We start from the raw sequence: 16,097 nt of genomic DNA, 5'->3' as shown, positions 1-16,097 counted from the left end.
ATTTAAAAAACAATATTATTACTATCAAAGAAAAACCATAAATTTTATTTAAAGAGATTAAAAACTATAAAAGCTTGAGCCATACAAGTTTAATATTATTAAATTCATTGATATTATTAAATTTGAAATAAATATTATTAATATAAAAAATCATAGATTTTATTTGAAAGGTAAAATCAATTGTTGTTGTTGTTGTTGTTATTAAATTGGGTCTGACATCCCCTTTCAGACCTAAGTCAATTGGGTCTTGCAGCCCCACTTGACCCAAGGATCTTGAGTACGATGTTTAGACTCGTTGCTCTTGGGTCCGACGTCTGACCCAAGTTTCTGGGTCCGTCGTCATGACCCACGACTCTTATGTCTGGCATCCAGACCCACAACTCTTGGGTGTGATGTTTGGATTCAGCGCTTTTAGGTTTGGTGTTATAGTCAGACTCACTTAAACTTGGGACATACAATTTTAATATCATTATTAATATTAAAAATATGATTTGGTTGTATTATAAATATTCTTATTTTTATTATAATTAATATTATTAATATAATAATTAATAATTTTGAAAAAATTATTAATATTGAAAAAAACCATAGATTTGATTTGAAGGGTAAAATTAAAAATTATTATTATTATTATTATCATTAATAAATTTGAAATAAAATATTATTACTATTGAAGAAAAACCATAAATTTAATTCGAATAGATTAAAAATTATAAGAATTTGGGTCAGATGATTTTAATAATATTATTATTGTTATCGTTAATAAATATGAAAAAAATATTATTACCATCGAAGAAAAACCATATATTTTATTTAAAGAGATTAAAAACTATAAAAACTTGGGCATGAGATGTTTAATATTATTATTAATATTATAAATATTATTAAATTCATTAATATTATTAAATTTAAAATAAATATTATTACTATAAAAAAAAATATAGATATAATTTGATGAGTAAAATCAATTATTATTGTTATTATTATTATTATTATCATCTTAGTTATCAACTTGGGTCTAACTTCTCTTTCCAGACCCAGGTGACTTGGGTCTCGCACGAGCGTCAGATCCAAGTCACTTGGGTCTTGCAGCTATGTCTAACTCAAGGCTCTAGGGTCCGACGTCTGGACCTAAGGTTTTTGGGTCTGGCAACTGGACTTAAAACTCTTGAGTCCGACTTTGCAGTTAGACCTAAAACTCTTGGATATGATGTCTAAAAATGGCCCAAAGTTCTTGGGCCTAACGTTGAAGCTAAACCCATTTAATCTTGGGTCATTCAAGTTTAATATTATTAATATAACAATTTATAAATTTTAAAAAATATTATTAATATTGAAAAACAACTATAGATCTGATTTGAATGGTAAAATTATAAATTATTATTATTATTATTATTATTATTATCATCATCATCATTAAGAAATTTGAAATAAAATATTATTACTATGGAAGAAAAATCATAAATTTTATTTGAAGAGATTAAAAACTATAAGAACTTAGATAAATTTATTATTATTATTAATAAATTTGAAAAAACAATATTATTACTATAAAAAACCATAAATTTTATTGGAAGCGATTAAAAACTATAAAAACTTGGGTCAAATAAATTTAATATTATAAATATTATTAAATTTAAAATAAATATTATTACCATCAAGAAAAAAAAAAGATTTGATTTGAAGAGTAAAATCAATTACTATTACTACTACTACTACTTTCGTTATTAACTTGAGTTTAATATCTCCTTTTAGACCTAAGTAATTTAGTGCAGGAAAAAAACGCTTGATCCAAGTTGCTTAGGCTAGAATATATGTCAGATTCAAGTTTTTTGGGTTTTGTAATCTTGTCTTACCAAAAGTTCTTGAATTTGATATTATAGCCAAACTCAAATATAATATTCTTGAATTTGACGTTGCAGACAAATTTAACACTATTGAATCCTAACTTTTTTTTAATATTTTTTTTATAAAAAATAAAGTTTATCCAGAACCTATCATGGGCTAATTAACTAGTTTCTTCTATAGTTTGAGAATACGTTTGATGTCAAATAAAAAAACATATTCGAGAACAACATTTTCCATGTCAATTGCTTGGGCGTGATCAAAATGTTTTTGACGAGAACCGTGTGATGCAACTAGTCACACCCGACCAGGTCGCACAAAAGATACATTTCTCCCACGCGTTTCGCGTCTTAACTCTTAATCCCATTATATCTTACACGTACCAACCATGATAGATGATAACAATTTGTTTGTTTTTATATTTTAAAAATAGTTTTTGTTTTAAATTAATTTTTTAAATATTTTCTGATATATTAATATCAAAATAAACTTAAAATTTTTTTTTAAAAAAAATGAATAAACAGATAAAATAAAGATTAAAAATAAGGAAACGCTTAAATAAAATAAAAAACCCCCCCTTTCCCTTCTTCCTCTTCTTATTGTGCTGTTTGGATCGCGCAATAATCAGAGGGAAAGAAAGAGAGATAGGGAGGAGAAAGTGGTGCTGAAAAGACCAAATTGACCTCTACCTCGACCTCTCTATCTTTTGCAGCTACGACTTTCTGTCACTCTCTCGATCAGCCAATTTCTTCTTTCTGGCGGTTATTGCAGGCTCACCATGAACGAGAAGGCCAACGTCTCTAAAGAGCTTAATGCCAGGCACAGAAAGGTTAGTCTTTTTTTCTTGATCGAAATCTCTATCCTGTTTTTGCTTTAATCTCGATTTCTTTTTTATTCTTATGGTTATGAATTAAGTGGCGATTGATTTGATCTGATGTGTCTTGCGATTTTAGATTGGATAGATGATTAATTAGATCATTGATATTTATTTCTGCTTGATTTTACATTTGATCTAATATTTTTGGTATCGATGAAGTATGTCTTGATTATGGCGATGGTTGTTATACTAATTAATGGTGATTGTGTTAATTTTTTGGAGTTTAACCTTTTAGGGATGTGAATTTCAAGTTTTAGATTGCCAGAGATTTATATTTGATATGATGCGATTCATTTGCATTATTGCTGGTTAGTATATAATATCTTGAGATCAAAGTAGAAGATTAAAGTTGCATTTTCTCTGAATTATATATCCTGGTGGTGAAATTTCAGTCTAATTCGGAATGAAGAACAAAGAAATTTTCTCAACATTCTTGCATTTTGTAATTATTAAGATAGGCTGAACTATGTCAATGTCCTTGACTATTTTGCTGCTTGTGATTTGTTTTCTTCTCTAATGCTAAATATAGGTATTTCTTGTTCATCTTTCATGAGTGCTGATGTGGCATTATGGAATTAGGAGGGATTGAATTTCTTCAACCTTAGAATTTGTTTGGATTTTGAGTGCATTAACTACAGGGATTATATGCTGTCTGGGTAATTTGTGTTAAATGGGATGGAGTGCTCATTTTATGATCGAATCTGTTACCTGTATGGTATGCATAATCTGCCAACTTGGCAGTCTGATTCTTTTGTTTTTGGGGAGCAATTGTGAATTGAGCTTTTTGAGATTAAATATTAGTTTTTGTCTAAGCAGCTGGAAATGTGATTTCTTCCTGATATTTGATTCATAGTTGCACCATGGAGTTTTCTAGAGTCTTTATTGATTTCCATCTTGTCTCTTGTATCATGCATTCCATGTTTATAGTGATTTTTTGAACCTCATGGCAAGGCATTGCTACATTTGATATATGTCAAAGTTTAGACTTTATGACTGCCATTGGGGCTAACTGCATGTGATGCTGTTCGTCATTGAAGTGGACTATGATTTTTTTTAATAATTTTTTTTTTTTGCTTTGTTGTTTTCTGCATTCTAAATGTTTGTACTTTATGAATTCTAGTATCAATATTATTTGTTCCGTTTTTATTTCATAATAATGTATTGTGTTGATTTACTTCCATCTTTTCTGTTTGTGCTTATGCAGATATTGGAAGGACTCCTAAAATTGCCCGAGAATAGGGAATGTGCTGACTGCAAAGCCAAGTATGTACCGAAAAGAATATGAAGATGTGATACAATTAGCATAATAGTAAATAATTGGCAACATAAACATAAAAAATTACTCTAAAGTCATGGATCTTCTTAAGTGGCTGGATACTGTTAAGTTTTTTTGTTGCTTTACAATCTGTTTGAGCTACTGAGTTTAACCTGTTTCTGTTGCAGAGGTCCAAGATGGGCAAGCGTAAATTTGGGTATCTTTATTTGCATGCAATGTTCAGGGATCCACAGAAGTCTTGGGGTACACATATCGAAGGTGACTAACTGCTTTGTAATCCAATTAAGCATCTTTAACTGAAGACTAAGATAATTTAAAAAACATTTGGGCATAAAGTAGGAATTTTAGATGAGACGTTCAAGGTCTTCTATGAAGAGTTGCTTTGTGAAAAACAATGAAGAAATAGTTTTTGTATTAGCCTCTTTTGATTACAGAAACAGAAAATTGAAAGAAAAATGGTATGGTGATTATTTACTATTATGAGATTAATGACGCGCTGTCCATTTTCTTCTTTTTTGATGTTCATGGTAACCAGGCCTACTGTTGGTTGATCAATAAAGTTATATCTTGCTGTTGTCTATACCTTTTGAATTTGATTATTAATTTTCCACTTGGAGATGCTGCTTATTAGACATCAAACTGCAATTATCCTTGAGGATATTCTGACTTTGATTGATTCTCTTCTGCAGGTTCGATCTGCAACCCTTGACACATGGCTTCCAGAGCAGGTTGCATTTATTCAATGTAAGCTCATTGGCTTGTTCCAAACTTGTGATTTATTCTGATCGATTTTCATTTACTTTTGAGGGTAATAAATAGCCTGTTTTGTGCTGTTTTTTTTTAGCAATGGGGAATGAGAGAGCAAATAGTTATTGGGAAGCAGACCTACCACCGAACTACGACAGAGTTGGAATTGAGAATTTCATTCGTGCAAAGTATGTCTATAGTTAGAACCCTATTATTAGCAAGTTTTCTCAATCTGTTTTGTTTGGTCATTCTCTTTGTGTGTCCATATGATTGCAGTGTGCCTGATTGTTACTTTTTTTCTCAGGTATGAAGAGAAGAGATGGGTCTCTAAAGATGGAAAACCACAATCTCCTTCTAGTGGGAGGGATGAAAGGTCTTCTTTGCATTGGCAGAGACCTGCTGAAAGAAGTGGGCATGGACACACCAGCAGCTCTGAAAATTTGTTTGAGGAAAGAAAGAATTTTCAAGTATCAAATTCAAAAAACAGTGCTCCTGCTACAAGAATAAGTCTTCCTGCTCCTCCTAGGGCATTTGAGCAGGTATGTTGAGTTTTACCTTCTGAGTTCGAGTTGGATTTTCCTGTATTCAAAGAATATGTAGTGGACTACTTGATCATTTATTTCCTTTGTTTATGTTTGAAAAGAAAGCTTCAATAAATACTAAGACCTAAGAGCATCCACATCCATGTTCTTTACTTTTTAGCTAAATCCTAGCTAAAATAGCTAGAAAGCCATTTTAGCTAGCTCTCTAAAACATGTGATCACATCCATGCTCTCTAAAATAAAGAGTCATGAATATTTTTTTATTATTTTTTGCTATTCAAATTATATGTGAGATGAATATTCAAGTGTGTGCTATTTCTTGCTTTTGATTGCTTTCAAATTATGTTAATGAATATTCTAATTATTTAGTGACACTTTTGAAAATTAATTCTTTTAATATAGTAGAAATTAAAAATAATAAAAAGAAAATGCATACAATTAAAAAAACAAGAAAATTTAAACAATCCCTACTAATTAAAATCACTATCACATCATTTTAGTAATATCTCCATTTGACACATCTCATAATATTCAACCAATGTCAAGGCATGCGTGTTGTATCTATCAACATTATTGTTTCTTCATCTTGTTGTTTCAATAAAAGTTCTTGCATAATAACAATCCTGCCTCTTTCCGTCTTTGCCTTGACATGTTTTGCCTTTACTTTCTCTTTCTCTAAAGCATATGATTTTTCAAAATATTCCATCTTCTTACGTTCCATGTCATTTTATATTCTTTGTAATCCTCTAAGATCGATCAAACATGAGAAATTGTGCTACCCTTATCTTTTTTTAACTTGCTTCTTTGCCGCCTTTCTACCTATCAGTCTCTCCATATTGTCATTGTCACCAAGTACAACATCATCTTTATCTAAGTTGATTGAACTTTGAGTAAAGGGAGAATGAGTTGCAGGAGTTGCTGACCATCAATCCTACATTTATTGCACTATGGAGAAAAATATTAGCTCCCAATGTACAGAAACTGACCATCAAACACATCAAGCAGTTATTTCTTTCATGTTTCATTGCCTCTCTGTTTCATTGCACTTGCACATCAAACAGTTATATTCTTTCATTAATGAATGAGCAAAACAAGTTGATCTGATTCTAGAATAATATGGAAATTCATCAGAACCATCAAATTTAGTTAGCATCTTCAACGTCTTAATCTACCTATTTACATGCATTTGGAAAGAACTGGACCTTGTTTTTTATCTGTACCACAACTAAAATTCCTTGACAACCAACTGCAAGTTTTTCTTTTTTGAACACACAAAGTACTCACAACTAAAATCCCAATGCAACCATAAATCTATCTAGTGTAAGATGAATCTTCAAAGACAACATGCAAACAAGTACTCACAGGGATGCCATATTCATTGCATGTATGCCTTAACTGTCTACTACTTTTTGCACAAGAAAATCTGATTTTAAGTGTCAATTCATCTGAGTAATAGATGCTTTATAGGGCCCTTCTACAAGTTGCTCCAAACATGAGCATTTTTAAAACTATATTGACGTTTTGGAACGTACAGTTTTTTGAGCATCTTTAATTTCTTCAGAAGCAAATGCAACTTGATCAAGGTTGTATGTCTGGTTATACAGCATGTCACCCTAGCATGTATGAAAGGTTTAAAGATCACATATGCTATTAAGGCAAATGAAAATATACAAATCAAGCTGTATAGCATCACCCTAGCATCAAACTGTATTAGCAACCTGATTACGAATCACATGACAGTTTTAAGTTATAGAAAAAAGGGAAATAAAAAATGGAACTTTTCCAGTAAATAGGCTCTAAATAAAAAATTTGAACACACATTTGAATCCTAAGCTCACAATGGTTTTGATTTCCAAAAAAAAAAGAGCATTTCAAATAGGTGTATGACAAGGATAGCCATGTGAGGAAAAATGGAGAGGTATGAGAAGCACAATTTGTTCATATGCAAAAATGAAATATCAAAAGAAACAAAATGATGGGTGTCTAGTATTGCATCAACTTTTTAATCTTCATCTCTGTGAAATTAGAAAAGAAAATCTGACCAGGAGAAGAAGAGAAAAAAGCTGTAATGTAATTTCTTCACAAATTCTTATGATTTCACATACAGCTAAAGATAAAAGAAGTTGACTTGGTTGCTGGAAACGAGTTTACAGAAAACTGATCAAGGAAAATGTTAAATGAGCCCAGGTAATCTTGCATAGAACTCCTATGCAATGACAGCTAGGAATATCACACCCTCACTGGCTGCTGAAACTTGTGTATTGCTCTCATTCATTTAAAGTTGCTAGACCATTCAACAAAGGCAATGCTTGAAGAAAGTTGCAATACTGTAAAAAAATTATGTCAATGTTGCTCTCAGTAAAATTCAAAAAGATTTTTGCTATCTATTACAATTTAGCCACTCATTCAAAGAATATCTACAACATACTGGGCCGTTGAACTTTTTGCCCATGGAATTCAGATGAATCAAAGAAAAATATGTACCAGTTTTTTTCTCTTTGCCTCTTTATTATAAAAACAATCCATAGTAAGAACAGACTGAGGCCTGGGCAATTCTGTAAAGGACTCAGATTTTGTGTCTTGCAGCTGAGCATTATCTGCATGTTTAGAATCATAGACATCATCTTCATCCTCGTCATCATTCGCAACCTAAAAAATTCAACATACAGAAAATGCAGATTAACACGAAACCCGACAACAAAAATAATAATAAAAATCGCAACATTAGAAATCAAGAATCTCATGTGGAATACCATGTCCCTGAAAGAAAATCAGCAACCCAGTTTTAACACATGGACTGTTCAAGTACTGTTTAATTCAATTACTGGTTATGCTTCATACACTATATAGATTGATGTGCAAAATGGGATCTAATGAAGTGTAACCATCTAGGATTGCTAATTACATTTGACATCACAAACCCAGATGATAAAAACCACGAAGAAACCAAATTTAGGTTGCAAAACAGACAAACATGAATGAAGGCACAAACCCTTTTAGCTAATGCCCTTGCAGAGCAGATCTTTAAGAGGAAAGAATCAAGAAGCAGCTAAAGAGAGGGAGAGAGAAGTGAGAGGGAGAGAGATGCGGAGATGTACCATGGTGGCTGCACCTTCTGCCTTGTCGAAGCTGGAGATTTGTTGATTTGGTAGCTCTAGCAGAGAAGAGGCAGAGGCTTTGAAATCCAAAGCAATTAACAACAAATAACCAAACAAATTTCCTATTTTTAACAGTAACTAGAAGTCGCAGAAGACAGAGAAGAATGACAGCAACACCAACAAATTTCCTGCGAATCACTTCTTCCTTTTCACCACCACCGAATCACCGCAATTAGAGTGCTACAGTATACACTATATATAGCGAGTACTGTTTACAAAGCCAGAATAGCAAGTGCTTTGAGGAGCAACAATGCTACGGGTAAAACATATATTTTCTAGCTATTATAGCTAGGGAGTTCAATTAGAGCATGGATGTGGGTATAAAAATCTTGTTATGAAGAAATGGTTTCGAGAAGGTAAAATCTATCTCCAAAAGCACAACCAATCAGAATAACCCAATGTTTATATAAAATCAAATTATGCTATATCTAAATCATTTTGATCTAGTTTCCTGTCTCTTATGCAATGACTACTGGTTTGAGGGGTTAAATGCATAATTCTCATTGTTTCCTCACTTTGCACTCATCTCACGTCTTTTTGCTGTTTCTTTTTTCATTACCACCCATAAAGTTCCTAGATGCATCATTATTTGAGCATAAGATATTTTTTCACAAACAGGTCACTGCTCCTGCAAAGCCTCAACAGGTTGTTGAAAAAGCTGAACCAATGGCGGAGGCTACTGAAGCTGCAAAGAAGGTTGCAGATGCTGCTCCAGCTGTCTCTCCACCCAAAGTTGATTTTGCTACTGACCTTTTCGACTTGCTCTCCATGGATGGCCCTACTGAAAATGGTTCGGAGGCAGCTGCTAATGATGATAACAGTTGGGCAGGTTTTCAATGTATGTTTTCATCTGTTTGGGCAATCATTACTTACCATGACCTTTTATGTGTAATTTGCTGATTTTTTCTTTTTCAGACACGCACACACATACATAGTGATTCTTGTTAACAATGTGGACTCTTCCTAAATTTGCAGCTGCAGCAGTTGCTGAAGAAGTATCAACAACTGGAAATACTGGTCCAACTAAAGCAGTAGAAAATGATACCCAGTCCGTTTCTGGAATTGAGGATTTATTTAAAGATTCACCTTCTTTAGCAACCCCTTCAGTCTTGGAGAAACCCCAGAAAGATGTAAAAAATGATATAATGAGCCTTTTTGAGAAGGTATATGCTTTGGCATCATTTATGCATCTTTTGAACTTTTCCTCAAAACTTTGTTTGGTAATTTATTAGATTCTAACTGGATGTTCTGATTTCTTGATCACATCTATCACCTCTGTTAAAAACCAACTTAGTTTGAGTTTGCACTGGAGTTCAACTTTGTGGAATTAATGTGGAATTGAAATATTATCTGATGATTTTGTTTGCAAAATTTTATAGTCAAATATGGTATCACCGTTTGCGATGCATCAACAACAACTTGCTATGCTGGCACAACAGCAACTTCTTATGGCTGCTGCAGCAAAATCTGCTGGTGGGGATCCAAAAGCGATAAACCAACAGCAACTTGCTATTCTGGCACAGCAACAGCAACTTCTTATGGCTGCTGCAGCAAAATCTGCTGGCGGGGACCCAAAAGCAATGAATCAACAGCAACTTGCTATACTGGCGCATCAACAGCAACTTCTTATGGCTGCTGCAGCAAAATCTGCTGGCGGGGACCCAAAAGCAATGAATCAACAGCAACTTGCTATACTGGCGCATCAACAGCAACTTCTTATGGCCACTGCAGCAAAATCTGCTGGTGGGGACCAAAAACTTTCAGGCAGTATTCAACAGCAAGGACCAAATGGTATCAGCATACCTGTACAAAACTGGCCAAATATTGGATACCAAATCCCTGGTTTGATGATGCCAGTAGCTGGGCAGGGTGACTTACAGAAACTTAAGCAGGTTCGTATTATGGAATGGATTGCTTTCATTTTTGCCGATACTTAATTAGCTTAATTCAGTAGTTTTCTGATGATGTTTTTTTTACTGGGCTAGACTGCTGACATAAGACTGACACATCCTGGGGGAAGCTCTGTACCATATCCAACATCTAGGTAATTTGTTTTCCCCAGTCTACTGTGGTGTTGATGAATATATATAACCTGTGATCGTGCTTTGAACTCTGTTGAAACTAAAACCATGAATTTTATAACCTTTTTCTTTTCCCTTTTATTTTTTCATTTTTTATTTTTTTGTTGGTGTTTGTGTGGGGTTTGGGGGAGGGCCCCCCTGTCAGCTGTTAATTTGTTTGATCAGCTTGTTTGCGGTGAGTCAAGTTTCAGATAGTATTAGACTGCCAGAGAATATTTTTAACATGCATATCTTGTTATGTGCATAGTAGCTTCCTTTTATTTTGGCAGAAGTCCAACAATCATTCCTCAATTGGTAAAACTGGGCTTGCTTTTGAATTTGTGGTCTTCAAGTAGACAGAATAGAAAAATCAAATGGCAACTTTTTTCATCTTACTCTCTGTATGCTATCTTCCCTGCCCACTTTTCTGTGTGCATGTCTGTATCTTCCTGCTTGAGTTTGGTCCTCAGTCTTCCATTGCACGAGGTATAAAATTGCTAATTACTCAATTGTTATCAATTATAACATTCCATGAAGAAATTCACGTAGTGTTGTGGAGTGAAGATGATGGAAGTGAGAAAGCTATAGCATAAGCTTGTTGCTGCATTTCTTCTTCTCCCCCCTTTTGTTACTTACAGGATGGAAGCTCCGAGCCACTTGAAAAGCACTGCAGTTTCAAGTCTTACGTGAGCACATGTATTCCTGTTTTGTAGCTGCATAGAGTGTAAAATCCTCATACTGTTTTCTATGTTAGTAAAACGATGTTGCCGTCATAAAAACTTAAAAGAATGATTAGAAATGCTGGAATTTGAAAGTTTTTTACAAGTACACTTTGAATTCATATCCATTGATGCTTCTCTTTACCACTTTTAAAATCTGTTCTCCTGTCTAGATTTTGTGTATTTTCTGCACTCATATTCTTACCCTTGGTGCTTGCAGCCTTCATAACATTGAGCAAGTTACCCCTGCTAATGGTGGGACAAACAATGGAGTCGGGAAAACTCAATCGTCATCCTCAGTCTCATCTGGTACTTCAACACCAGCCGGAAAGGATTATGACTTCTCCTCTTTAATGCAAGGCATGTTCTCAAAGCATTGAGTGCCATCAGGAGTTGAAGTTGGCTACATCATACAATACTAAAATAGTTTGATTACATGAAAATAGCACTTCAAAGATTTTGTTCTTCCCTTCTTGGTTTGCGATTGTAAACTACTCTGTAGAGGCAGTTCCAGTTTTTCCTTCATATTTCGTTGATGGTTCATTTATACGAGTATTCAGAGTAATAAAGATGGGCTAAGATTGATTGTCATTTTCCCCTTTCCCCTTTCCCCCCACTGTGCAAACTCCGAACTGAACAACAGAAAGCCATCTTGGTTCGAGTTTGTTGTCTTAAAATGTAGGTGTTCTTCTGCTCCAAAACGTGTTGGTAGCCATGATTTAGATATCATAATTTCGATAAAGCAAATATTAAGCACTAATAGCGTTTATAATTTTATTTTTTTACTAATTGATATTAAAATGACAGCCATTTTTAAGCTGTACCAATAAATGCAAGTGATTTATATATTTGTTTTTCTAATCCAATTCTCAAAATATATTTGTTCGCTGATAAGTAAAAAGAAAAGCTGCAACTCTTTATTATATCAACGACCGTTATGACTTTCAAGTCTAAAAATAGTAGCGTTTAAAGGTGCAGGGATATGGTTTATGGTTGCTCCTTTTTAGAGCTAAAGTCTAATGAGTTCAATGCAAGGAAGGAAAGGATATCTAAATTAGCAAGGACCAGCTACACTGCGGATAAAAAGACGGGAATTTTTTTATATATTATTATTAAATCTAGTTTGGTCACACGTGGAAATTTTTGACATGATTTTTTTGTTTAGTTTGAATTTTAAATTGATTTTTGTAGAAGTTATTTTGATTATGACCTCGTAAATTTTTTGAGTTTAAAAACAATCTAAATCTAAATCATTTTGGGTGGCGTTTTGTTTTATTTGTTTCTTTTTCAAAGGTCCACTTAAGAAAAAAAAAAAATAGAAAGTGACACGTTACCTAATGCTCTTTAAAATCCAGCTATCATTGTGGTGGATAAAAATTTAGGGGAGGATTTTTTGAGCAATCTATTTTTATCCAAAATACATAATAAACATAATACAAATCATCCTAAACCATGTCACAACCTCAAAACACTTTAAAATCACCTAAAAATAAAAATTAACCAAACAAAAAAAACTAAAACAAAACCTCAAAACACAAAATCTGCAGCCATCAAACTACTTTTGGAATATATAATTTTCATCCTCTATCTTTTAATTTTGTGTTTTTACCATAATTTCAAGTTTAATTTGGAAAAAAGAAAAAATGTGATTCAATGTTCACAAGTTAAAGCGCTACTGTTTTTGAACAAAAGACTGTAGGTGATTTGCTTGGTTAAAAAGTGCACGAGCAGGATCTAATAGCCTATCATCGCACACATGGATCTAACTGACTGAGAAATTTGATCATCTCCAAAAAAAATAAAAAAAAAATCAAGATAATCATAAAAACTAATTAATATAGCAATTCGCTAATTCTTGAAAGATGAGAAATAAAAATAAAAGAAAAGCAGATACAAAGATCATATTATTGGGGAATGCATAACAGGAACAACTACTTCACATCACCAATTTCTTTTTTTTCTACAATTATTGTTCTTGGAGCAAAGCTGAATACACAGCTCGCCATCCCTCCTGCGTAGGGTGCACTGTGTCCCAAAAAAATTTAGTTTCAGGATCATCACAAACTACGTACTTTTTCACTCCATTCGCATCTACACTTCCACAGCCATATTCAGTGGATATACCAGTGCAACATGGCTTCAACGGATTCCCGAACTTCGAACTTCCTGAGCAGGGCAATAAAAGAAAAAGAAGAAGAGCTACGGTCAAGAGCATAGCTTGAAAATATCTTAAACTGAGACAACATGCATGATATAGCAAGCCCGTTTAGACGCCAAGCAGGTTTGCTATGTACTAATTGTTTCATGTAAACACTGAAAAAATAAAGAAACAAACCTGGATTTTTTCCTTGTCTTTTGAAGACAGCCATGAATGCCTTGTAGAGATCAAGAATGGCAAACGTAGAATCCTTAGTTTCATTATTCAACTTTGTGACTGCTTGTTGCAACAAGAGGTTGTGGAAACCGACAAGCTCGTTTTCGGTTCCATTACATTGCTGGAACGAGGACGTAAAGGTGCTGCGGGGAAGACACCCCAGAGGTTGGAGGGCGGTGACAACCACTTTGTTCACTCCCATGCCATGAATGCGTTTCATGTTCGTAACTAGTTGATTCACTACTTCTATAATGAAAGGTTGCCAGCCCTACCATAGTGACAATAAATTAATTAAGATCACACATTCCATCGTCTAGTGTTGAAGGCATCTATTGATTAGAGGCAAACGAAACAAATTTTTCATCCTGAATTTCCATTTATGTTTGAATCGTTGGAGCCCATGCTTCCAAAAAGAATAAAAAATACGAAACTAACATGATGTAACATCATCATCTTGAACAAATACGTGTGCATGAATGAATTCGAGAACAAAATACAGAAATAAGAAGAAAACAGAGTGTACGGATGATCGAATGTTACCTGTGGTGAGCCGTTTGTGGTAGCATAAGTTGAATAGTCATTACCAGCGACGGAAACAAGGGCCATAGAGGAACAAAGGTCTGATCCAGAGTAGATTTTCTTATGGATGATATCTTGGAAAAAATCAATCTGTGTGGTCATGTTCGGATCTGGAGCCAAGGTAGGGAACACCCCAGTGCCTCCATATGCGAAATTCATCCCGTTTTTCCAGTGCTCGATCCCCACATTTCTCCATCTGTATGGGATCGGAGACTTGATTCCGAGAGACTTAGCTGCATATATATATATAGTTTTTAACGTCAATTAAATCAAGCTTCGTACTTGCAGTTTCTCTTTTCCTTTTCCTATTTCTCAAATAAGAAAACTAAAAAGGAAAGAAAACATGAAATTGGCGAAAGAACTAAAATAATATGGATGGATTTGAAAAACAAAGGGATCAAACCGACGGATTCTAAAACCAGGGACTAATCAATTCATTTTCTTAAAATACAAGGATTAAAGTTAATAGCTAAACCTTAAATTGCAAGAATTCGTCGTCACTTGTAAAGAGTGCTGAAGTGTACAATCTTGTCAGATGGGCAACAATAAGTTTCAATAATTGCAGCAAAGTAAATATCAGCATAAATAAATAAAAAAACAAAAAAGGAAACTATTTCGACGGTAGTGGTGGCCCTGGTGGGGATAAAGATGGATGATGGGAGCTGAGACAATGGAAGGAAGATAGAAGAACCTTTCGAAAGTACTGAAACAAGATTTTTTGTTTTTTTTTTAAAGTTAACCCGATAATGAAGCATTTTACAGCTTAAAAAAAAAAAACAAAGGCAGCAGAGTCGGTAGTGATCGTCACAAGACAAGAGGATAAAATAGTGGGAAAACCCCACCACTAAAATATAATTATACATCTACAAGACTAAAAGCAAAGTAAAGCTGATTACATGGTGACACACCTAAGAAAGTAAAGCTAAAGGTGAAAACACATCATTAGACAGAGGAATCCAGAGACACCACTTACCGATGAAATCAGTCAAGACACGGCCATCTGAGAACCGACCGGCAGGTTTGCCTGGAAATGTGATTCCATAGGGAACTTTCCATGAACTTGCTAAAGAATTCCTGTTATTGCCTGTGTCTGCGTACGAGTCTCCAAATACAAAGAGCTTGCTTGGTCTAAAATTGAAGAGAGGACGATGTCTGTGGTGGTGGTGATGGTGGTGGTGAGATGAACCGTTCACCCTAGTGTTCTCTGCAATATATAAGTAGTTTTATACAAGTTTTGAAGAGAAAAAACAAGCCCAAGATCATATTCCTTAAAAAAAAAGAAATCAAAGTTATGAAAATGGTTAAAAAAGATAAGTAACATCCATATACCTGAGAGAAGCAAAAGGAAAGAGAAGCAGAGAAAGATGTGAAAGAGGAGTTTTTGTTGTTTGCCCATGATAGGACAGCTATAAAACTCAAAGCCAAGATGTCACAAGAGTTTAAACTCGTGACAGAGATGATGGGCGGTGGAGAAGGAGATGATGAGGTTGATGTAGAGGTGTACGCCGAAATGAGTTTTGACTGAGGAAAGAGACACGATTGCCTCCTTAAATAGTGGTGGCAGCACAAACTGTAGAGGTTTGCTTTTTCGTGGCCTTTGTTCTTCTTCGAAATGTTCAGTCCGAACCCCTTTATGACCGCAAAAATCTAGGTTCTCTCAGCAGCTTCATTTTGATTTTTCAACTTTTTTTTTGCATAATTTTTACAATTTTAATTCCAAGACGCGGAATGTGATTGGAAGGGGTATTGCAATTTTTATTTAAATATGTTCTTTCATGCTGTAAATTGAACGGTGCATGGGATTTCAAAAAGAAATTAATGGAACTAGTCAATTATGATTGCCGGATATTGCTCCAAGTTTAGACCATGCCTTGGCTTGACCAGCGGATATTTTGATTTGGAAATTCTCTGACTTTAAGA

The 16,097-nt window shown here is 34.1% G+C and overlaps 2 protein-coding genes across 2 annotated transcripts; one reads left to right on the top strand and one right to left on the bottom strand.

Moving 5' to 3' along the window:
• Positions 1–2,399: 2,399 nt before the first annotated feature.
• LOC133670254 (ADP-ribosylation factor GTPase-activating protein AGD5) lies at positions 2,400–11,815 on the top strand. Its single transcript, XM_062090782.1, has 11 exons — positions 2,400–2,674; positions 3,927–3,985; positions 4,166–4,256; positions 4,688–4,742; positions 4,843–4,933; positions 5,050–5,284; positions 9,064–9,283; positions 9,421–9,608; positions 9,825–10,337; positions 10,431–10,489; positions 11,445–11,815. Exons 1-11 carry the CDS (start codon positions 2,624–2,626, stop codon positions 11,602–11,604), a joined length of 1,722 nt encoding a protein of 573 aa, XP_061946766.1. The 5' UTR covers positions 2,400–2,623; the 3' UTR covers positions 11,605–11,815.
• A 1,225-nt stretch (positions 11,816–13,040) lies between these two features.
• Positions 13,041–15,894, bottom strand: LOC133677859 (GDSL esterase/lipase At5g03610-like). The gene is made up of 5 exons (XM_062099999.1): positions 15,507–15,894; positions 15,151–15,381; positions 14,139–14,410; positions 13,560–13,866; positions 13,041–13,390 (listed from the first exon to the last, which is right to left on the bottom strand). The coding sequence occupies exons 1-5, from the start codon at positions 15,571–15,573 to the stop codon at positions 13,191–13,193; spliced, it is 1,077 nt and encodes a 358-aa protein (XP_061955983.1). The 5' UTR covers positions 15,574–15,894; the 3' UTR covers positions 13,041–13,190.
• Between the last annotated feature and the right edge of the window lie 203 nt (positions 15,895–16,097).

Source organism: Populus nigra, chromosome 1, assembly GCF_951802175.1.
Source record: "Populus nigra chromosome 1, ddPopNigr1.1, whole genome shotgun sequence".
NCBI classification, from domain to species: Eukaryota; Viridiplantae; Streptophyta; class Magnoliopsida; order Malpighiales; family Salicaceae; genus Populus; species Populus nigra.
The sequence above is the reverse complement of the archived record's forward strand: the minus strand, read 5'-3'. Positions and strand labels throughout refer to the sequence as shown.